Consider the following 25,316-nt stretch of genomic DNA (forward strand, 5'->3'; position numbering starts at 1 on the left):
AAATAAAATACAAACTTTAATAGCTTCATATCCTCTATATTAGGAGCATAATTTAACCAAGACTGTAATACATTTAACTAGCTGAATATGCTGAGAGTATTTTCCATATAGATCCAGATAAAACAGAACGAACTTTGAAATAGAATGGTTGAATTAATACTCCTAGAACAAATTCAATAAAAATCATTGGTATAAGATAGCAATTGTTACAACGAGAGTAATTGGACTTAAACAATATGCAAGTTCACCTGATAAAATGTCCGAGGAAAGTCAAATTCAAATTTTTTTATAATATCTACTCGATATTTCTTCTGAGTGTACAGTAAATTGTTTCATTTTTCTTAACCAATGCACATGCATAAAATTGACCACTCGATTAAATAGAAAGCTTTACAGAAGTTATGGAGACAAGCATAGTGACAGTGTAAACGTCTGTTAAAATTGCAAACAATAAACCTTTCAACGTGAGTAATACTAAATTGTTGACATTATGGTATATCGTGTACCCAGTAATATACCCTAAATCTTTTAAATATCTTGTTGGCTTTTGAAATACATCAACTGAATCTGAAATTACTTACAAGAAAGGAATATGTACAGCTTTGAGATCCATTCTGGATCAGTCTACCTATTTTCTTTAACATTTCACATTTACAATATTTCATTGTCATTCGTTTAATTATTTTTCCTTTGGTATTTCATCACGCTCATTTGACTATGCTTCGCAATTGGTTTCATGTTAATACAATCAGCCACCCTTAATGATTTAAATATTTGAAATAAAATTTAACTCAGACATAGAGATTATTGAGAATTTGATCAAAAAAACCTAACTTATCCGCTAAAATATATTAAGTTTGCTGGTGAGACTATAATTTATGGGCGACATTTGAGCAACGCTAGACTGACCTTGAGTGTTTACCAAATGAAGGTTATAAACCTGTGTAAAGAATTAGAATTGTGATTTACAGTTGATGGTTAAGATTAGGAATTAAGCTTAGGGTTTTTATCACTAACCGACATTAGCTACAATACCAAGACGCTATTTAGCCAAATGGATGAGTGAATTTGGCGTCAAAACTACGAGACCTATTATCTTAAACCTGATTGGTTAGTCCATAAAGTATAGTCTCTCCAGTTTGCTTTTCAAATGAATCTTCTTAGTGAACTGGTCAAACTACGATGCGAAGAATTCAGAAAGATTATATTCCTACAAAATAATTTTTCAATTCTATTCTTACTATCAAAATAATAAGAACTATCGGTAATTAGCTAATGGTCATCAAGTGATATTTTGTCTCACCTTAAAAATAAACACCAGCGTTATTTCGTAAACGTTTAAAACGGATTACATATAAATGCAAACACTGAAGATATTCAAAACAGAACTGAAAAGTGTTTCTTTTTTATTTTAAAAACTAGGCGCACAAAATTAAACGATATATCAAACAAAAGTCAGACTACTCATTTAATTTAAGAGAGTACTTACAAAATCTTCATCATCCAATTAATGAGTTAGCCATAGAAACATCTGATGCAACTGTATTGCCTGAACAACACGGAGGAATATGCCTTACAAGTTTACTTGGTAATTGGCTTACATCAAGAACTACTCGAGCACAAAAAACACCAACAGTTGATGAATCATTGGATTATTTCCAGTGTAAGATTATTCTAACCAGTAGAATATGTGGTGGTTATCTATGGATTATGAAAAAGCCAAATCGTCAACGAAATAATAACAATAATAATATATGGGATTCAATAATGCGTCGAGTACATGATACATCATCTAATCAACTAACTAATACAGATAATGAAAAGCATAATAAACGAATCATAATACGTAGTTCAAACAATGCAAGATGGTGTCGTAAATGGTTGTCATGTGATATGTTAGAACAAAAGATATTCATATGTGAAAGAAAAGGATGTGGACGAATTGAATGTAAGATTTTAATGTTCTATCATTATTTAATTTAGAAATAATTTGGTTTGAAATTGATCTTACTTGTTAGTAGTAGAGTTTTAGTTTTGAAATAACTTCAGTATAATTGATTCAAACCTGTGTTATCAAGAAAAAACAACACCAAACAAATGAGCTTTCAATTTGTTAATGTAAATATTTTACATGAAAATGTAGAGATAAATCAAAGCTTTTATATATGGTGTGATCATTTAAGGTAATATGTTAAAATCATATGCTAACTAAGATCACTCAAAAGATAAGCACAAAATAGAAAGATATATGATAGAAAGCGTTTGAAGTAGAAATCAACATTTTAAATCATTTACCAATGAAATGGGAATTTTGTTTACTCCCAAATTTGATATGTATAGCTATGTAATGAGAACGACTTAATTGAACAATTTACGCTGTTAGAGGGCCAATCAGCACAGACCATTTGATCACTTTCTACTGAAACTTTAGATTGCTTAGAAATGTAAATAAATAGTGGTATTTATCCTATATACAAAATTTTCACAGTCATATTCTAAGCTTCACATTTTGATATTTCATGGCTCAATGAGATTGAAGTTCTGGAGGTTTCGACCATATTTGTTGTTGGTTCACGTATTATCAGGAGAAATCTATTTTGGTCATCACATTTAAGATTTGCTTAGCCAGATAAACTAACGACAATATCGGTGTTATTAGTTGACAATATCAGTCACAATAACAATACTGTGATGACATTAAATTTATTTTTAATAAGAGGGATAGGTTCACATGTGGTAGATTTACTTATAAATCTTTTACTTCAGATTCAAGATTGCTCAACTTTCACCAAAGTGATTGTTTTTATACGTTTACATTTCATCACAGTTTGCTAATAACATAGTGCATTACTTTCAAACTGATATAAAACGATAAGCCCGAAGTTCGAAATCATCCTCTCATCTGGTCGGTATCACTACTTGTTAAATAACAAAATTGATTATTTCAATTAGTTATTTGTATTTCCAAGATTTTATTCGATTATTTATACTATACTATTTCATTTATTATGGTATGGAAATTTTGCAAGATTTAAGATAGTTGTCACCACGAATAAATATGACCCAAACAGAAACAATAGAGCACTGGACTAATGCATCACCTTGTTTTAGACTACTGCGTGTGCACTTCTAAAGAATCTGAAACTAGAATGAAAACAACTGTCCAGTGATCCATAGATTTCTACTGGTTCTTAGTGTCAATTACTCTGACACTGTTTCTTAATGTTTTAAAACATTATTTTATGTATTTAACAATTTTTTTCACATATTTCCTCATCGATTTAGGTACGATAAACTTTACAACAATTAAAGATATACATCAAAGTAGTACAGATCAATTATTAGATTGTCAAAAGTCTTGTTCCTTATCGCCTAGAATATCTCAGAAAATTTCTTCAACATTAGTAAATACAAATACTAGTAATAATAATACTACTACCAATAATAATAATCGTCAGGTTAAAAGTTCTACTCAACAAGATAAACATACTACTATTTTGGATACTGATGAAGAACAAAAACAAAATTCATTGATAATAAGAAAATCAACTATAAATAATACTATGACAAAAAAAACAAACTGTACAGAGAAAACAGAAACATTATTTTGTTTAGAGACAACACTACATACATATTTTTTAATGGCTCCATCCTCTGAATTGACCAGATTATGGATTGATGTTTTAAAACAAGGTAAGTTCATGTGTCAACTATAACAGTTAAACTTTCAATCAGTAAATTCAATAAATCATATATTTTCTTTCTACAATAAAATAGTTATTATATCATGACTTAAATTAAAACTAAGATTTACTTAATAAGTTCACCTTCATAACATAGTTCCTAAGTTATATTATATAAAAGACTTATGAAACTTAAAATATAATAATCATTAGAAAGAAATGTGATGAAGTAATTATATGGACAAGGTGGTATATTTTATGCAAACCTACAAATAAAATAATCTATATAGAAATCTGCCGATAACATCTCCAAAATATTTGATTTCTATGTGTGTGGAAAATATCTAACAAACTTGTAATTTCAGAAGGGATTTTGTGGATATTATAGTAATTTTTAATAGTTGAGATCATGAATCGATTGATATTAATCAACATATGCTTACTAGTGGTCTCCAAGAGGGATCGCATGGAGGTCTAGCGAGAAGCAGTAACCAGTAGAGTTCAACCGGGTCTGTTGTGAGATAGTAACTCACTGAAGACAATGGTGGATGTGTCGTTCAACTTCGTGGATTAGTTGAAGTTAGACATTACCACCATTGGATGCCGGTTCAATGGTCTAATGGTTAAGCGCTCGCGCGCGAGATCGATAGGTTCTGGGTCAGAATGTCGCGAGGGGGGACCGTGGATGTGCACTGTTGAGGGGTCCCACAATAGGACGAACCGGCCGTCCAGTGCTTCGAGGTTTTCCATGGTAGTCTAGCTTCAATGGGCTCATGATCTCAACTATTAAAAAACTTGTAATTGATGAATTAACTTTAAATAAGCTTTCGTTTTTTAGAAGTAAGATTGAACTTGTTAACTGGAAAATATCAGTACTCAATGTAATAAAGCTATAAACCAATGATAAGATTGTAGGGGATATTGTTATATTTTTAGCTTGTATGATTATCGCAAAATACGATTGCCAATATAGATACGCTGACTTATACGACCAAGCTAATGACACATACACAGTACAAGCAACCTAGAGTTCCGATTGATCCTTTATCCACCTAGTCTTGCCTGTTAATTCTAAAGCGCCAGTCTCAGCCTCCGCGATACGAGTCATATATTTCAAATATACTTGGTTTATATACAAGCCAAATCATACCACATCGTACCAGATATAGAAAATAACAAGCCAAAAGTGGTTATGATAATGAGAAACTGTTACTAACAAATTGGAATAGAAGAATAGTAGATCGTATGATAATAATCAATAGGTCAAATAAAAGTCTATGATGAAAGGAATATATAATATAGTCACTTCATAGTTACGCAATAAGAATATATGCATAATATTAGTTTATAAGTAATTACTAGAGGATACCATTCATTTATTCTCGTCCGGATATAACAGATATATTGATGTTAAGAGAATTAACAGTAGGACTTTTCTTGCCTGACCTGTTTTACTTGAGTGAAAATAGATTTGGATCTAACACCCATTATCCAGGTTTTCAACGGTGGTCTAAGATTGATCAATTTATGATTTCAACGACATTATTTTGTAGTTAGCCGTATGAATCACTCATCTATAGTCTTAAAATTAAAGCAATAAATTACTGAATAATCCACTTGGTCTATCTAACATTCGGATCCCACTTTGATTTGAGTAGTCAACTACCATCATTTGAAGTGTAGCACAAAATCAAGTGAAGGAACTTGTATTCTAATTAGCGAGTGATATCAACTTACTTGAATGTTCACTTTGAGAAATACATTAAAAGCCGAAATATCAGTCATTAGCATGTGCTTTTTTTATAGTAGTACACATCAAATCAGCTCCATAGAGAATTTGAAGATGCATTCATCAAAGACTAGGATGAGTTGAAGAACCATTGTAAGCCGAAATCCTCATTTAAATTTGGAATTTATTACTACTATGAACCCACAATGAGGTGAGCATATGTTCATATGTACAAATATAGTTTATGGCCAAAATAGAGAGATGAACATCTAATGCCTTAGAAACTTCAACTTTACAATATATACTTTGAAAAAAACTGATACTGAAACAATAAATATATGGATAGAAATAAAAGCAAAAAACATTTCTAAAGATTATCCTAATTTTTAAATTTTTTTATTCTTTAAAACAAATGGAACAATCTTATTAAGAATATTCGATAATCATCAATCGATTAAATGATCAATTTTGAAGTTTCTAAACACTACGGGACTAAATAGTTGCTGTATTAGATCGATTAACAATCAATGGAATCTGATCTTTTTTTCAGATCTATAATCAGAGTAAAGAATAAAACAAATTTAAAAGTACCAAATCTTTAGTCAAACATTTCCTACTGATCACACTAATTGAGATAAATGGATAATACTGCACATAATATTGTAAATAAGTTATTCATTAGTGAATTAGCTTTACTATGCTATCTAGCTAGATCATATGTGCCGAGTGGATATTGAGCCAAGTAAACTGGTTACGGAATAAGTTATAAATGATATTAAATGTCACGACCTAACCTATAAGTATTTTTTGCTATGAGGCTTGGAATTATTGTTATACATTAATTAGGACTCTATCACCTCGAAGATGTAAATAAGAATTAAAACCTTCGTTCCAAAGAAATACTACAAATAATATCTTTTCTAACTGGAATATTACTACTGACTAATATCCAAGGTCATAATGCCCATTATCCTATTTGTCACTGGTAATCCACTTATTACGATGCTTTTTGCTGTCAATAAAATAAATTCAAAACCATATCACTCAGCATCTTCAAATACTGGTTGCAGATACAGTGCAAGCCATAACCGGGTCGTCCGCAGCTACCTAAATGTCTCACTCAAATTATCGATAATCTCATGGATTATTACAAAATCGAGGTCTACCCGACCCTAGCATCCTTCCAACCTTATCTATTCACCAAGATTTCTAATTCTGTGCTGAGATTACGCCAGACACCAATCCACCATGACTTGAGATTTCTAAGACTGATTTATTTAAACAAATAAACATTCGTACAAGGAGGCACCAAATATATATGCGCCACACTTCGTCATCCGATTTGTGTGAGAGCTGAAATACTGTCCGCGAGCCCAAACTTCCAAAATAGGTGAATCGGTCGATTTGCTCAGCTACTTCACTTCCTATGATCAATTCAGATCATTCTTGAAGCAAAACTCTGCATTCGGAGGGGAGAGTTGCCCATCAATTATGTTTAGAATATTGTTCAAGGTAATCAGACCACTTTGAATTTTGTCAGTCTTCAACAAGCAGGACAATCTGTGTATTTTAAGTTAACACGTAAATCTTTCGGTAGGACATCAATCTCCGAAAAGTCAAAGGCCAAAATAATTACCATTAAAAGAACGTCATTGAAAAAGTTTAACAAAATTGGGGAAGTTGGTGACCCCGAAGAACAGCACTTTGTTACCCGTCCTGATGACGTGTCCGCCATACGCTCTAGATTGCCCGGCAGTAGGGAACCTTCATAAGGTTCATGAACTTTTTTGATACCCCTTTTGATGGGAGATGCTCCCAAAAAAACATAAAGTCAAAAAATATAAATACAGTCAGGATTAGGTAGAAATGTGTGTCCTTCAGTACCAGAAGAACAGTGAATAATCGATTAGCACATCTACATCTGAAACTAGACTATTCGTCCCTAGTTTGCTAGTTACGAGCAATAGTTGAGTGTTGAATGATTATTGAGGCTAATAGTCTAGACACTATTATTCAAATTGATGCCTATGTGGTTATATGAAGCTCTCTACACTTTCTTATAAACTAGAACGATTAGCTACAAAGACCGGTCAGGTGAGATCTTATCTAGTATCTTATCAATCTAACTGCTAAAACTGAACCACCATCCTTAAAGATCTCCAGGTTCAATTTATCAGGGCCTGCCGCCCTACCGATCTTAAATAAGCTATAGCCTTTTTAATTTCATGAAGAGCCAGAAGACTTATGTTGATATCCCACTTATGTTGTGCTGTAACAGACAGTGACTAGAAGGTAGATATAGACTCGTTAGACTGTTCGTCAGTCTTTCGCCTATCGCATTAACTGTCTGAGCTGAGATCAGATCATGGTCTCAACTTTTACAGACATGATCTCACTAACAGTTACCCGTTATAATTACCTTTGAGCATTTTAGCTTTTTTAAGGAGATTGGAAAGCTTTCTATAACACCTTTTTCATCCAAACTAGAGTCAGTAGAAGCATATGCAGCGACTACGACACAAGCATTGTTTCTAAACCATTGCCCTCCAATGTTTAATATTCCTCATTATCGTTAATAATAATATTTCAACTCATTTGCTATTCATCTCATTAATTTCATCTAGTTGTCCCGAAATGATATGTCAACTCTGGCTGACGCACACTTACGCCGAACTCTACCTCAATGATGACTGAAAAACCTTCCTAATAACCACTAGGTTGAAAGTTTTCGTTCCGCTAAAATTGTTTCGGTTGAGGTAGACGAATAGTATCAGTATTTCCTAAACAACTAAAATTTGTCACAAACTCGAGCACATAAATACGTGTATTTGATAAATGAATCACATTAATAAAAGGTGAGTAATTGAAAAAAATCCAGAAAGAATGATACTATGGTAAGAGAAAAAACAAGTGATTTCCTCAGCTATACTTTTTTCCTTGTTTATTTATTTTTGATTTGACTACTACAGCAATGAGAATGGTTTCCAATTCTACTTTCATAAATAATGGTTGACATTATCATCATCCCCATCATCATTATAATTAGTTCAGAAGAGGAATGAGAAGTAGGATAATCGTCGAATAAGAAAAAGTTGAACTTAATCTCAAAGGATACTCAAACAATACTGTATAAACTTACGATATATTTTATAACTTTATTATTACTAAACTAGACAAAACTACCTTCACACTACAATGAATTAATCATATTTATTTGTAAAAAGTAAAACATTATTCGTATACTCCATAATATTGTTATTAGTTTATATTAAGTTTATTTTATAAATTACGTTTATGATAGAAAAAGTCTTTTCTTTGTATACAATACCAAATTGATTCTTCCGTTGTTGTTCCGTACGACAAGTGATTGTGTGTAAAATAAATTTTTTTTTCATGAAATAACATATTTTATGGAAAAATCCTTAACAAACAGACAAAAAAATGAACTGAGAGGTGACATTTGTTGAGTATGTTTTAGTTCTCAACAATTCTTTAATTCATGATAAAAATTCTAGTTATATGAATCAAAATAATGCAGATACAGATGAACAGCGTGATTACTCAATCATTTACATAATTTATTATTTATTTTAACACATAGATATTGGTACAAGGAGGCACCAAATACATATGCGCCACACAGATCTCATTTGATATGTGTGAGGGCTGTGGTACTGCCCGTGTGCCCAAACCGAAGCAGGTGACCTTCTTAGGGGGCCACACCCGGAGCCTTTGACCCAAAATTCTGATCCACAAGACAGTGGAGCATCGTAAGGAGATGCAGTCCCATGGTAACCGGTGACCAGCGATTGGTTCATATGCCATTTGTTCGTTCACGATACTCGAACCCATGTGCACCATCGGTTTGAAATCATGGTTTTGCAACTCTCCTAGGTGGACTCTCCATGTCCATAAACGGGTTAAAGCACCGGACATTCGCTTTTCGTCCTCTCAATTTCATAGACAACACCCCTGCCACGAGAAGGCAGTGAGTAGGACTTCCTTGGCAGAGACTATATATGCGTGGTCATGTGAGGGCATTTCGAGAGGGAGAGCGAACTCTCCCCACTCTCGGCTGTACCAGGGCATTTACATGAGTTTACTATAATAATATTGTTTATAATTAGAGAGGGACAACAAGATACAGTTTGGATTATTGTTGAAACATACCTCACAATCAAATCTGTATAGTGTTATTCACAGTAAAACATAATATAATAATAAATAAATGGTATGAGTTATTAATGATTTACTAATTTCAATAAAATATATACTACTAATCTGAGTTTACTTTATACAAAACAGTGAGATTATCATAATACGGCAGAGAATAATCAATTTATCAGTATAGGACTTTGTTGAGATTGTAGAATTTTTACAATTAAATTCGCAAGTTCAGGGCTTCCGTGTTTTCAATGATGGTCTATCCTAGATCGACCCATGAATTCAACTGTGAAAATAATTATTTTCGTTGAACTAAGCCTAGAGAAAAGATAGATGATGTTAATAAGTTAATGTAATTGATAGCTGTTTCTAATCAGAATGCAACAATTAATTAAAGAAAATTTAATTGTATGTTTTGTACAGCAACAATCATTATTTCTTAAATAATTAAGAGGTAAAACTGTCATTTTATAAATCTATTTACTGTTTTCTTGGACTGTCTTATTAATAAAGCAACATTATAAAGTTAATATATAAATAGCTATATGAAACCTCGGGAAATCGAACTTTAAAATTAATTAGTGCTACAACATACTGATTACATTTTGAACAGTGATTAGCACATTCCAACTTGTCAGATAGATGTACCTGCATTCCAATGTTAATGTCCACAGAGACATTGGGTTCAGAGGAAATGAAAATGATACTACGTGCATAAATCACACCAAAATACTTCAACATTAGCCAGAATAGTATACTGAGATAGATGACGACTGAGTAACATATAATTAAACTAAATCAGTCAATGAAAATTCATAGCCATCAACCGAAATTAAACACTCGATAGTTCAATTTACACTTAAACAATATTTCAAATAAATACAAATTAAGCATGATACTTTACAAACTATGCTTCATATTTATAAAGTAATGGATGTTTAATCAGATAAATTAAGTAATCAACTATAATAGTATATTTTCAAGGACCTTAGTTTAATGAAGACATTCAAAAGCAAATACAACCACTGAAACCGAAAAGTAAATATATACCAGTATATTAGCAAAGGATCCAAATATGTATATAATTCAGTTGATGACGGATGAACGTTAGGAAGATAAATCAATACGGACAAAATTAACGTTAAAAGTTTGATTTTCTACAGTTTGACTGAATTCTGTCTATGGACAAGTGTGAAATATTTCCATCTTGGTAGGTTTGAAAAGCAAAAAAACATGTCAATGTTGGAATTTAACTTAAATCTTGTGTACTGAATGATTAACAAATTACGGTCTGAGGTTGGTTGACATTTCAACTACAATACCACATAAAACGGACATTTGGAAAATACAACCATTTGTATCTAACCGTATGACATTCTACAGACATACATTGTCTATTTTTGATGCATACGAACAATGGGAAAGTATGTCTTTGTTTTAAGCATTATGCACCGTAAGGAGTCATCATAATAGATTTATAAAGCAAGACTTGTAGATTCGTATGGCGACTCAGGAAAATTATATTCTACCTTGTAAAAGTATTATACGCAGACACAACTTTTTTTTCAATCCTATCAGTAACCCGACTTTATTGATTAGTATCCTAAAATTACCAGAAAAAATGATAAGTGTGCTGGAGTCTCCTATTATGTTGTCGAAAATCAAATAATAGGTTAAGTAGGCGATTACAAAACCACTGACCATGTGGACATTTAATACTTTATCAGAGCATCTAAATGACCCCATTTAGTAAAACTTAAATGCTGGGTTTGAAACCTATTATTTCACAGTCATAAAATCATTATTCATAAGCTCCATACAAAACCTTGAACTACGTCCAACGCAACATCAATCGTATGAAGACTGATGACTCGAACACATGACCCAATGGATTTCAAGAGTACTAGTGTTGCTATGTATCTCCAAGTAGACCGATAGGATGCTGAAAATATAACTAGGTTCCTCCTTGTACATGCTGAGAAACTTCCCAGTTAGTATATGTAACATATGCTTTATAATCTCATGCAAAACTTCGTAAAAGCATACAGGTTTTGAGCATTTACATAGACTGAGCTAATGTGCAATTTGAAAACTAGGAAGTAAAATAACTTATATACGGGTACGTACGTTAGAAACTGAATAACAATAACTATGCAGGCGTGTATAACCAGTTATAAGGCATTTACCACGTGAATGATAGAGCCGTTACTTGAACGTACGAGTTAATAAATCTCGGTCGGATTTTACAAACTGGCCGCGGTGAAATATCCATTTCTCAGCTAAAGGACGAATATACAACGCAGCAGTTTGTTTTAATTATTGTCATGAAACTCGGACCTTAAACAGATATTTTTAGGTCACTAGTATTCAGTTAAAGATGCCTTCGGACCGTTACTCGTATATGTTGGCATCATCGAGTTAGAACTTCTGACGCTCGACAGAGGGCGCCAAGTAAAAATGACAAATCGGTTGGTGGGGTAAGGTTTATCGACTGAGATGGTATTACGAATGTTTATTCCCGAGCTAACTCGGTGCGTGACGACAGAAGCAGTCACACCAAGATATGGCATCAACCCACGAAGAAACTGACTGTACAAGAACCATGTAGGTAGTTGCAGACGTGGTTGTGGTCTGTTTAATCATTGTAACCAATGCTTAAACGTTGGGTAACGGCTGAAAACCATTCTCAAAAGCGCAGATCCAACGTTTGTAAATTACCTGATAATCGTTTTATTTCACCAACCCATACTTTCTTAACGAATAGTATCTTCTATGACTAATCTTTCCTATTACCACTCATACCGTTACTATGTCTGCTACCCTGGGATTTGCCTTGACAATTTCATTTCACTGTGCCTATTGGGTATCACAAATAAAACCGATAAACACATGAGCCAAATTTTACGTTGCATGTGACTGGCTGCTTGACATGAGTGTTTACACTGACACAAATGAAGAGTTGTTAACTCGAGATCATAAATAGTTTAAACACCGAATAAAAGTTGACGAAACAGTATTGTCCTTAACATAACTTTAAAGTGATGTCCTCTAAAATCGTCCAACTATAGGTTTCGAGAATAAGTAGAAATGTTCATGCAGTCGTAAGAATAGTTCGCAGCTTTATAAACTGTAGGTGTTATGCCTAAACCAAACTTACATTTATCTTGAAAATATTTATGCTAATGAATTCACACAGAAAAACAATCCTATTCGCATAAACGTAATAAAGGAAAATCATCATTATAGCTATATATATAAAAAAACAAAATAAAATTGAACAAAAAGAACAAGAACAGAGAACTCGATTAAAATGCAACAGTAGTATTATTAATAGTTGTATACTTCAATTGGAGATGATTTTCTCTTTACATAATAACACATACTCTCCAATAAACAAACAAAACAAATGGGCACATCCATTTAACAACATATAACACACATACATAAGAATACAGGGACAGACACATACAGAATATGTAAACGTTCATCTGAAGAAAACAGAACGAACAATTTCATAGAGATGAAATTAAAAAATAACTTCGTCTACATAGTTTTGATCATATTTCAATGGAGAATAAGAAATAATATAAAGTAGGAATAAAAATCAACACAAAATGATAATATTTACATGAAGTTTTGATTCACATACTTTGTTGTAACACTGCATGCATTTATGTATCTGGATATTAAAGATATATTGTAACCTGGTATATATAAGGTATCATAAGTAAAGTGAGAACAGTAAGCAGTTTATTAGCTGTTTTTCATAAAATAAATTAAACTTAATGATCAGTGATAGCAACTATAATAAGAAAATGCATTGAGCCACAGGTATACGTATATATATATATATATATATATATATATATATATATATATATATATATGCATATGTATATACTTTATTAGTTAGAATTAATTAATTACCAGAATGATCTAGAGAAAACTGATTTGACGGGACTAAGACAGAAAAACAATATTGTAACAATTAAAATCAAGAATGATGAAACCAATCAGTGTATTTGTCTTTTACAAACTGGTGAAAATCGGGAAAAATGCCTACCGGAAAAATTGGATAAGTAAACTGTTACGCATATACAGGCGGAAAAATTGTGCTATTTTGAAGGACATATACATAGAAGACAAAATATGCTACTTTTCCTAGAGGTAGGTTAGTAAACGGAATATGAAGTCAGAAAAATCAAGGCGAAAAAAAGAACAATTTTTATCGGTTGCACTTGTGTGTACATAGTGTGTGTGTAGCATACATAATGAATACTAACAATTGACATAGATTGCACTGAAACAAAATAATAGCCCAGTTTAAGAGAAGGCGAAAACAAGTCAAACTAAAAGCAAAAAGGTATCTACACAGAAAGGATAGAACTTTAATTAAAGTAAAGATGCAATATAGGACAAGGTAAATAGATTTCAGCGTATACAAGATAACAGATAAATATATATATATATATATATATATATATATATATATATATATGAATGAAATTAAGAGAATAGAATTGATGAAATTATTAACAACAAGCTGTAACTTATCATAATGATAACAACAAAGATAATAATCTGACAGAGATGGACAACAACAATAATAACAAATAATGAAATATTAGTTTAAATTCAACCTGACATAAAAAATTAAAAACCAAAGAGTTAGAAGAGGAGGAAACAATGAATTAATTGTCTAAGGTTGTTGACACATATTACATAAATATATTATATTAATAGACTATGACGAAATGGAAAGATGAAAAACCACTAAATGGAATCTCTTTCTCCGAAAAAAATAAGATTCAAATGCATAGTGAGAAGTATTGTGTTAGAAGTTACAGTATTCTAAAGTAGGTGACTGTCGATTAGTGAACAAACAAACAAATATAGGTACGTGTCAATAAATGTCTGTACAAAAATGAACAGAGTAGTTCACAAAATCGATATGACTGCACTATATTGTATCTAAGATGAAAAAAGACCCAATATAACATTATATAACATAATGAGAAAAAGTCAAATGCAAATTCATTTCACAAAAAACCGGTCGGTAATACGTAATGAAAAAAAGATTGATTCTGGTACGTTTTTCATAAAATTATTTGCTTCATCATTATCATTAATATAGACTGAAGAAAATTACTTTCAAATGGATATACACATAACATAACATAGGGAAGTCGGATTTAAATATAAAAAAGCTAAGCGACAATGGAACTAGTTGTCGGTGTAATTGTTGTTGTGTTATTTAATTGATGCGATGTTGTAAGTGTCAATGAATGAATTGGTGCAGAAGACGAAGAAGAAGAAGAAACAACTGCGGCGGCGGCAGCGGCTGCAGCCAAATACTGTTGCTGTTGTGCTTGCATATACTGTTGATGCGTTGAATGAGCTGCTGCTGCTGCTGCCGCTGCCGCATACTGAGCTGGTACTACACCAGGTATAAATTGTGCAGCTGCTTGAGGGAATAAACTGAACGCAGCAACCGATGTACCAGAATGAGCAGGTGAAATAAGACCCTGTTGTTGAAGCATGGCGGAATGTTGTTGCATAAGCTGTTGTTGTTGTTGATGAGTCTGAGTTTGTTGTTGAGTTTGTTGCTGTTGTTGTTGAAGTTGTTGATGCAACTGAATAACTTGCTGTTGGTGTTGCAGCATTTGATGTTGATGATCTTGCTGTAACTGGCCACTTGAGTGTTGAAACTGATGAGCAAACTGAGGTTGGTAGAATTGGAATTGAGATCTAGGTTGTTGCTGTTGTGTCTGTTGAGGTGGATGCTGTTGTGACTGGATTTGTTTAGATTGTGTTTGGTGATGAACAAAATGTGCCTGCTGTTGACTTTGTTGTTGTCCAGTTTCTTGTGATTGTTGGTTTTCCTGGAGTTGTTGGCGCTGTTGTTGATGAATAAAAGCTGAAACATTAGGGATTTGTTGAGAAGCTGAATAAGCTACTATCTGCGGATATTGTTGTTGAGTTTGATGAAATTGACGACCTAATGCTGCCGCAGCCATTACAGCTGCAATATTTGTATTCGCTACTGTAGTCGATGTTGGATTCACAGAGGCAGGATCAGAAATCGGAGATATTCCAGCTCGCTGTGTTAACCCAGACGTACTAACCGGAAATGAAGTTACATCTGCTCCCATTTTCTGAGAAGAGCTTTGATAGGCACCAGAAGTGTTAGCAACTGAACAGTTATTGTTGCCACTGTCCGAAACCGCATTAGATCCCAAAAATGAGATTGAAGATGATGCACTTGTGTTATTAGAATTGACTAGAAAGGGCATTACTTGCGCATGAGGATAAGATCCTGAATTAGCTGTTGTAAACCCCATAGAAGTAGTTTGGCTTGTGGGATAAAAAGAAACAGGATTAGCTGCTGTTGCAGTATGAGAAAATTGACGCGGATGAGCGGAAAATAAAGCTGGATGATACTGAGCAATTCCTGCAAGTGAAGCTAAAGTAGAATGATGTTGTGATGGTAAATGCAACTGTTGACAAGTTGGCAAAGGGAAAGAAATTGTAGACAAAGAAGAAGGGATCTGTTGAGCATCAGAAGTCTTTTCATTCATATTAGATGGAGCTGAGCTAACATTATGGTATGATGAAAAACATACATTACTCTGACTAGTTGTACAAACATTTGTGATTGAAGAGAAATCAAACACACTACATGAAGAATTATTGACACTGATAGAAGGATTGGCAACAGTTAGTGGGAGACCTAGAGTTTTTCCAATAGAGTTAACACTTAGAAATGACGCCGCTGATGCAGCAGCAACAACAGCTGCTGCCGCGGCTGCAGCCGCAGATGCTGTACTTGTAGTCTTGGATTTTTTTCCACCGGTAGCACGAGGTTTAGGTCCATACATATGAGTTTTCTCATGTAGTCTTCTTTTGTCTGAACGAGCAAAACATTTTCCGCAATGGGAGCATTCATATGGCTTAACTTTAGTATGTATACGTTCATGGATTTTAAGTTTATCGGATCTTGTAAAGCGCTTAGGACAAAAAGTACATGCATATGGGCGAACACCTGTATGAGTACGATGATGAATTTTTAATTTATCAGAACGAGTAAAACGTTGTTTACAAGTAGTACATTCAAACGGTTTAACATTTAAGTGAGAAATCTCATGAAGACGCATTTTATCAGCCCTAAGAAATGCTTTACCACATATAGAACATTTATGAGGTCGGATATCAGAATGAGTTAGTTTATGATTCTTTAATGATTTCATACCCGAATATCGTTTGAAGCATATATCACATTGATAAGGTTTTGTAATAGTTATATCTGCATGTGGTGGTGGTGGAGGATCACCCAGAGAAGGATCAATCTTTAATAAAATCTCTTCAGGAAGTGTTGGTAATGGTGAAAGTACAGTTGGTAATGGTGAAACACACGTCTCACTACTTGATGTAATTGCATTAGATGGTATAGAATTAGTTTGGCCAGTCGATGATATTGATGATAAACTACCATTCATTGGAATCACATTAAATGATGATACTGCAGAAGTGGGACATAATGTACCTACTACATCACAAGTTGGAATACTTGTGCTAAGAACAGTAGTGCTGGATATAACCTCTGTTTGAGGCTTTTTACTAGTGGTTTTAGACTTTCGTTTCTGTTTCACTGAAGTGGTAACAGTGGTAAATGATGGGAAATTTGTTATATTAAGTATAGATGTCCGAGGAGATAGTTGATTATGAACTGCCGGAGTTGTCTGCAGTGTTGGTGAACTTTGCATACCAAAACCAGTAGTATCCAAAATAGTTGGTAATGATTGTGATGTATTGGTACTGGTAGTCTGGAGACTAACACCAGAAATCGGATTCATTTGTTGTGACTGAGGAACAACAGGTTGGCGCTGTAAATGCTGATGCAACTGTTGTTGTTGCTGCTGAGATGGGTTTGAAAGTCTGGCTTGTTGTTGTAGCGAATGTTGTTGTAACTGTTGTTGTCTAAACTGTTGTTGCTGTAACTGAATTTGTTGTTGAAGTTGTAACTGATGTTGATGTTGTTGTTGCTGTTGTAATTGTATTTGGTGTTGATGTAACTGTTGATGTTGTTGTGACTGTGCATGAGTTTGTGATGGGATTGAATGTTGTAAAGTTAAAGGTGTTGTTGATTGTAAACCAAGTGAAAAATTATTACTTGTTCCACTGACCGAAGCAGAATTATCTAAATTGACACTACGAGAGGTGGCAGTTGATGAATCAGGTGACTGAAGATGTTGAAACGAATTGGCGTTTGGAAACTGGAATGGTGCCCCTGTTCCTGGTTGTACTGCTGCAGCTGCAGCGGCTGCCGCAGCAGCTGCGTTCCCAGCTGTCTGTGCAGAAAGTTGTGTCCAAGAAGCGAAATGTGGGTTTTGAACCATAACTGAAACCGAAAATAGGAAACAATAGGTTCTAGATAACGAAAAATCATAAGTAGCAAGCTCCACAAGAACACTCGGTTTGCTACCTTTCGATTATTATTCTTAAACCTTAGCCGAGAAGTATGAATAATGCACGATAACTACTGAGTTGCATCTTTCGGGTTTTTGATATCTTATTGAACGGTCTTGATAAGTATATAAATTTTAGGCATTAAAAAACAGTTTGATGATATTCAGACTGCATTTATGACAGTGAAGCAGGTTAACTATATTTTAATGAGTAATGAATGTATCAAAGAAATCTGTTTTTCTTATATAATTGCATACCTCATGAGATTTCTTTTTTGAACCATATCCATTGTTTAGTTTTTTTGTCAGCAATACCACAACTATTTCAACTGGACTAGATAATACATGGTTTATGACTGACTGACTGATATACCTCCTTTGCCCACACAATTCGAGCGCTGTTTGCAAGGGAGTCAGGATCAATATATCATAACGTTACTTACTGTAAGAATGAAATCTACATTTGTCTACTAAATTAACGCTAACCTGATAAAACTCATTCAACCATTTGGGTATCGGATATTATTTCGGAAACGCTTTCTGTTGTGTTTCCGGATGCGAATACTCACGATCTTTGTTTTAAAAAACGCATAAGGAACCATAAGCTGAATTCAGTCATCGTTTGTAACACATTTACGGTACCTTTTAATCACTAGGATACGAGCGTTTTGTTTTACGACTCTCACGTCAGTCAGAAATAAACAAGCATATTGAAACCGACCTAATTCATCAGTCAGTTAGAAAAGTAATAGGTAATTATAAGGTCAAGAATCAAAAAAAGAAGACAATCAAATTGAATGTGTAGACAATGATAGGACAACTGTCCATAACACCTAATTAAATTAAATATCAACGGGACAAGGTGTTATTCAGTCAGTCACAATATCAAACATGTATATAGGTTTAGGTTGCCATATGTCATTAGCATAGAAACCAAATTTTCAGGTCGAATCCCAGAATAGTAGAGGCAGCAGCAGTATTACTGGTAACAGAAAAGATTAGGCACTAAAAATATAAGTATACATAAATTAGTGAGACAAAACGAAAAATCTAGGAATTCAGAAACTTAGGATTTGGAGGAAAACAGAATGGATGCACCTGAGCAACTGAAAACAATTTTGAGCCATGTCATCCAAAATCTCTAACCACTGGTTATGATAATCGCAGACATTTTAACCACGTGCCCTACACCCATTAACATGACTCAGTCCAAATGTCAATGACTTTATGAACTGATGGTATGTTTTGGTTAATGATTATTATTATTTTATTTGGACACAAACATTAGTACAAGGAGCCAACAAAGAGAACTTTATTTATTTGAACACAAAAATATTGGTACAAGGGAAGCACCAGATACATATGCGCCACACAGATCTCATTTGATATGTGTGAGGGCTGTGATACTGCCCGGGTGCCCAAACCGAAGCATATGATCTTTTTAGAGGGCCACACCCGGAGCCTTTGACCCAAAATTCTGATCCACAAGACAGTGGAGCATCGTAAGGAGATGCAGTCCCATGGTAGGCGGTGTCCAACGATTGGTTCCTACGCCATTTGTTCGTTCACGATACTCGAGCCCATGTGCACCATTGGTTTGAAATCATGGTTTTGCAACTCTCCTAGGTGGACTCTCCATGTCCATAAACGGGTTAAAGCACCGGACATTCGCTTTTCGTCCTCTCAATTTCATAGACAACACCCCTGCCACGAGAAGGCAGTGAGTAGGACTTCCCTGGCAGAGGCTATATATGCGTGACTATGTGAGAGCATTTCGAGAGAAAGAGCGAACTCTCCCCACTCGGCTATACCAGGGCGTTTGGGAGTTGAGGTGTTAGAGATGATACAACTCAGTGGCTAGAGATGTTATCAGACATGGTTCAGAATAGAAGCCAGTGGAGACTTTACGGTAAATTTCTTTTACTTCATAAAAATAAACTTAATTTCTTTAACCGAAGGAATTCTTTCTGGTTGCATTTTTCCTAACTGAACTGTATGACGGCTTTCTAACATTTAGCGACGGGTGAAAATATGATCAATACATCCTCGTTAGGTGGATCAGTCGTCACAGGCCATGGAGGACAGGACAGTCTGATCGATGTTGCCGGGGCAACAGACCAGTCGAACCGCTTCTCGAAAAATTGCCCATCATCTAAAACGTCGGTAGATGTTAGTGACTGACCTCCCATCATCTTCACAGATTGTTTCGCTCACACCAGACTTCTTGCTGATAGTGATTCGGATAAGCTGAAGGAGCTTGCAGGAGGTTGATCGAAACCGAAAGCGAATTTACTCGCCATTTCCATGGTGTCATGCAATTGCAACCAATGCTCATCTACACTTTTTGGTGGAATGGTAGCTAGCCTTGGACTCAGCTCGGTTCGATATTTAGTTGCAACAGAAGTTGCAACCAATTTACTGACATCGATCTGTTTATGACGATGAACTCGTTGGCCACCTAAAAGGTAAGGCTAGCACAAGCAAGGGCATGATCAGAGTCCAAATAGGTATTTCAAAAGGAGCGGCATTCTTGTACATAGCCACGCCAGTGGTAGCTGATCGTGATGTGATCAATCTGAGTCTAGGCTTGAGATGCAGAGGGAGCACACCAGATGGCACATCGGTGATGATTGTGCCGGCCACCCAAACGACTCACATCTGTGCCTAGACACTCGATCTGAGCATTCAGGTCTTCGGCTAGTACTACAGTATCTGTCGAACGCACTTTCTGTAGAAGAACTGTTAACTGGTGGTAAAATTCATCCTTGATTGAATCCGGGCTGCAATCTGTTGGAGCATAGACGGAGATGACGAAAAGACATCGTTTCTCACACCGATTTTTTCGCACTTTGATGGAACCTTCTAATCTAACACACACACACACACACACCGATTCAATCGATCAATGCTACCTCAGCTCTAGAGCGTAGTGAGACACCAACGCCAGCAAAACCAGCCAATGCCACAGAAACCCAGGACAGATGCACGTGAAAAAAGCTTTTAGAAGCGACAGATGGAGAGCGAATTTGTAGTACTTCACTAGAGTCTTGAATACGGGTCTCGGATAGACAGCAGACGTCGATATTAAAACTTCCTAAAGACATAGCCAGCCCTATCTGTTGTCCGATCTGCATTAGTGTGCGAACGTTGAAGAAAGCCAGATTTAGTGGTGTACGTGGTTTTAGAAAGACTATTCGGTGGAAGCACTAAACTATTGACCAGTCAGTGACTTGAGATCGTTTGGATAGGACAGGGTTTCCACCATAGGCGAGCTGTTGTATAATAAAATACCCAAAACGATAATAAAGAGTACATAAGTGACGTAGTATAAAAGAAATAAAGACGAATGTTATCAAATGATTGTGACAATGACTTGTCTGGATGAGCGTTGAAGCACGAGTAATTTTTCCAGAAATATTATTGATGTGTGTGGGTTGGAATACTGTCCGGGTGCTCAAACCGAAGCAGGTGGATTTTTTAGGAGGCTACTCCCCGAGACCTTGACCCAGAGGTCTAATTCATAAGACAGTGCAGCAACGTTCGATGTAATCCCATGGTAGCTGGTGACCAAGAATACGTTCGTATGCCATTCGTTCCCTCAGGATTCTGCAGCCCATGTGCACCACTGGTTCGGAATCATGGTTCTTCAACTCTCTTAGGTGGATCATCCGTACCCGCCAAACCGATTAGAGCGCCAGACATTCGCTTTTTGTCTAAATTTCGCAAACAGCATCGCCGCGAGAAGGCAGTGAGGAGGACTTCTCTGGCAGTGGCTGTTTGGTTTGGCCGCCCCTTAGCATTCTTCCAGCCCACTCCTACACCGGACATTTGCCGTTGAATAAAAAGTAAACATCAAAAAGTGTCATAGGTGATTGGAGGAAATTCGCTTGTATGTCATTCTCCTGATTGTTCGGTCAAATCTTTGGGTATCGTACCAACCACCTAGCTCAGAGAATGCAGCTTCGCTGAATCAAAAACAACATGGGTTGGTAATATACATTAGTTCGGTCACAGTTCCTACAGCTTCTGCTAACTGAATCTGATACTACCCAGCCTTGTAAGCCGAGGTATGCGGTAGTTGAGTATGCGTAACTAATGTCCAAACTATATCGGTCGATGGTGCACAAACTCATTTACCGATTCACCGTTTTATTTAATATCCTACGCACAACATAATAAGTATTCATTTGGTGGTTCCATGATACACACGCAATATTTTGAAGAGATTTATGGTCAGATACTTGAAAGTCACGCATGACTCGATGCAGAGAGGACTAAAACGTGGCATACCGGTTCTAGTTAAAAAGAACTAAGCAGGCAATTAGCACCGTTAGTCTTTATTGAGCATATGGCTCACAAACAAGTGCATATGGCTCACAAACAAGTGCATATGGCTATGATCAATCGCTGAGCTCTTGGATTCTACAAGCACTGTGTCATTTGTTCAGAAACAGGATCATTTTAACAAACTTTAATCATTACACTTCGTTGATCAAAAGGCGCATTTAACCGTAGAACACTAGCCTGGTAAATAAGCAGTAAAAAAAGTAATGGAAATTCTCGAAATTCACGTTTTCTGAAAATAGCTCAATATGAAATCATATCGAGATTAAGTGTATGAGGACCCGCAAGTCAGATTAAGATTCTAGTATAAGTATTAAGGTGCATTGTTAGTATTAGTGTCCGAAAGATCTGGAAACAAGAATTTATGATGTACAGGTATTATGAGCAAGGAATACAACAGGGTTTTTAATCACAGCCGCAGATCAGAATTTCAGCATATCTACTTCGATCGAAACGTAAAGGCAGTATCACTAACCCCACACAAAAATTAACTCGAATTCCAGGACGTGAAAATTCACTTCAATACTACGTTTGGTGTTAAAAACCTAGATCTTACATAAAGAGGTGATGCTAAAACATTCAATACGACCTTAAAGAAAAAGTAATCGCAATGCACTTTGGCTGATAACATTCCAAATCACTCAGTAGCACTGCACACTAACTAAACTCAAACTTTAATATTACAATAAAAGTTCATTCCATTGAAAAAACTATTTGAGCAAGCGTTTGTCAGAGTCCGGATGAGTGGGACTGTATCACCATAAATCCTTTTACAGATTGGTTAGCCAGTTGAACCTCGTTACACGTAATCTTTGCGCGAACATTGAAAGATTTCTTCCCTACCTCCTTTGAAGATAAGTAAGAAACATGTTGGAAACAATTCAATTCCCTGCATACAAATATCGGTTAACACGATTAGCGGCTTATTTGACCTTAATATCTCTTATACTACGTTCTCAACTACCACGAGCGATCTTAAAATACGTGCCGTAAAAGGCAAGTAGGAATACATTAATACATTTTGATGATATTCCCTCACAATTCAAATCGACTAATGGCCTCACAAATAATTAGTCATCCCTTCAAAACTTTTTATGAACGTTGGTGAACAATCGTTTACACTTTAAACCAAGAACCTGAATCTACAATGGAGTTTGTGATCTGCAAAAGTCACCACTAAGTAATCAGTTCTTTAGACCTACTACTAGAAGTGAACACGTTTAATCGACCTATTCAGGAGAAGATCGAATACGCACAGTAACTCAGAAGAAAAGAAATAACGTAGGCCTTCGACCTTCAGTTTCCGAAATGTAAACCAGTAAAAAAAATTTGAATGCCAACAACGACTACGCAGTTAAGGCACTAACTAAGCAGTGAGTTTCATGAATTTGTTAAATCAGTGCGTTGGAAACTTTCCGAACGATCTTAATAGTGTCTTTCAATAAAATTCGGTGGCTTTAAAATGAATTTACACTGTCTCAAATAACCGAAAGAACCGAATGGCCAAAGCCAATTTTTCATAACACTAAGTTGATAAACACATACCTGGGAACCTTCCATTTTCCATTAGTGGGTGATTTCCAGCCAACGACAAGAAAACATTGTCCATAGCAAAAGAAAAAACACCATAAAGCCCAGATTGGTAGTAGCCGCTTTCGTTAGCACTACCATTTGAAACAAAGTTTACGACACATGTTTCAATTTCAGTTTTGTTGAGTCAGAAGTCATCCTATTAGTATAAATTTGAGCTATTTCACGCTTCATCACTCTTCTTCGAGATCAAAATGATCCTTTTTCCGTTTATTAACGAAGAAAGCCATATTCATGAGAAACCTGAAGGAAGATAAGTTTTCTCATGGTCCCAAGAAAGGACTGAAAAAAATTTCAAACGCTCACAGGCAAGATCGCCCAACGATTATTTGATATTTACTTTGATATAGTGCCTCTACTACAAGCAACCTGGTTATCACAGAGAGTAACTCTTAGATAGACTTTTACTGTGAAATGTGTACAAATGGAATCAGCATAAAGTTATTACGTAGGTAAACCAATGCTGTTCACAACCATCACTTTTAACTTATAAGTTCTATGAAGAAATGAGTTCCTAGTGGACCAACTGCTGATTCTATTCAACTCTCCAATACCGATATCTCAACTACATGTTAGCAAAACTTACAAGTGGTCACTTAATGAAGGTCGGAGACTGTTGCATGTCCTAGGATGAACAGAAATCAACGTTTTTCCAAAGTGCTGCTTGCGAGATCTTTGGTCTAAGACTTCTCAGTAAGTTGTAAGATGTTCAAAATGAGTCCACTCATCATCGCTGTCAAAATAAAGCTTAATTTAGGTCATTAATGTACAAAGATAGAAATGTCTGGCTTATCTACAGTAATAATTTTTCTATTTACCAAAATAACTGGATGTACTAGTGGCTTACCTTAATTTCTAGAAAATCCACTTCCAAGACGTATGTGATTAACGCAATCGTAAAAAGATATATACATTTTGAAACTGCGAATGATTTCTTCAAATAAACAGTCTTATATGTATGCAGCATTCGCTTGTGAAGTTAGTTTCTCCAGTGTACATAATGCTACTAAGTGGTTTTATATTCACCACTTCCCTGCAGCAGACTGCCATGCCTTGGGAAGGTCATATAGACTATTTGCACTGAAGTACGATGGTTGTTTTGGGCACTGTATTTTGGAAAGTTTTGATTTTTCCACTTCTGTTATTTTCCTGAAGCTTGGATAAAAATCTGGATTCTTGACTTCACCTCATGTTTATAACATGGATTAGGTCTACCGTTCAGATTTTGATTTTGAGTTCATGTACTCAGGATAAAAGGCTGATGATCTCTAATATTTCATTTCTAGGAAACTGCTGTAAGTATTTAGTTGTCCCTCGAATGAGTTAATTCAAGTTACTGAC

The 25,316-nt window shown here is 35.1% G+C and overlaps 2 protein-coding genes across 2 annotated transcripts in view; one reads left to right on the forward strand and one right to left on the reverse strand.

Annotated features, from left to right (window-relative positions):
* MS3_00009542 (uncharacterized protein) overlaps nucleotides 1-8,713 on the forward strand; it is a 58,744-nt gene extending 50,031 nt beyond the window's left edge. Inside the window, exons 10-12 of the mRNA XM_051217918.1 lie at nucleotides 1,423-1,948; nucleotides 3,286-3,693; nucleotides 8,382-8,713. Coding sequence (XP_051064354.1) covers nucleotides 1,423-1,948; nucleotides 3,286-3,693; nucleotides 8,382-8,425 — 978 coding nt within the window. The 3' untranslated portion in view covers nucleotides 8,426-8,713. The remainder of the gene's footprint in view (nucleotides 1-1,422; nucleotides 1,949-3,285; nucleotides 3,694-8,381) is intronic.
* Nucleotides 8,714-14,783: 6,070 nt separating this feature from the next.
* Nucleotides 14,784-24,046, reverse strand: MS3_00009543 (uncharacterized protein; the record flags this gene model as incomplete). Its single annotated transcript, XM_012937322.2, has 2 exons — nucleotides 23,931-24,046; nucleotides 14,784-17,974 (listed from the first exon to the last, which is right to left on the reverse strand). The coding sequence occupies exons 1-2, from the start codon at nucleotides 23,992-23,994 to the stop codon at nucleotides 14,784-14,786; spliced, it is 3,255 nt and encodes a 1,084-aa protein (XP_012792776.1). The 5' UTR covers nucleotides 23,995-24,046.
* Nucleotides 24,047-25,316: the final 1,270 nt, after the last annotated feature.

The sequence above is a fragment of the Schistosoma haematobium genome, chromosome 7 (assembly GCF_000699445.3).
Source record: "Schistosoma haematobium chromosome 7, whole genome shotgun sequence".
NCBI lineage: Eukaryota > Metazoa > Platyhelminthes > Trematoda > Strigeidida > Schistosomatidae > Schistosoma > Schistosoma haematobium.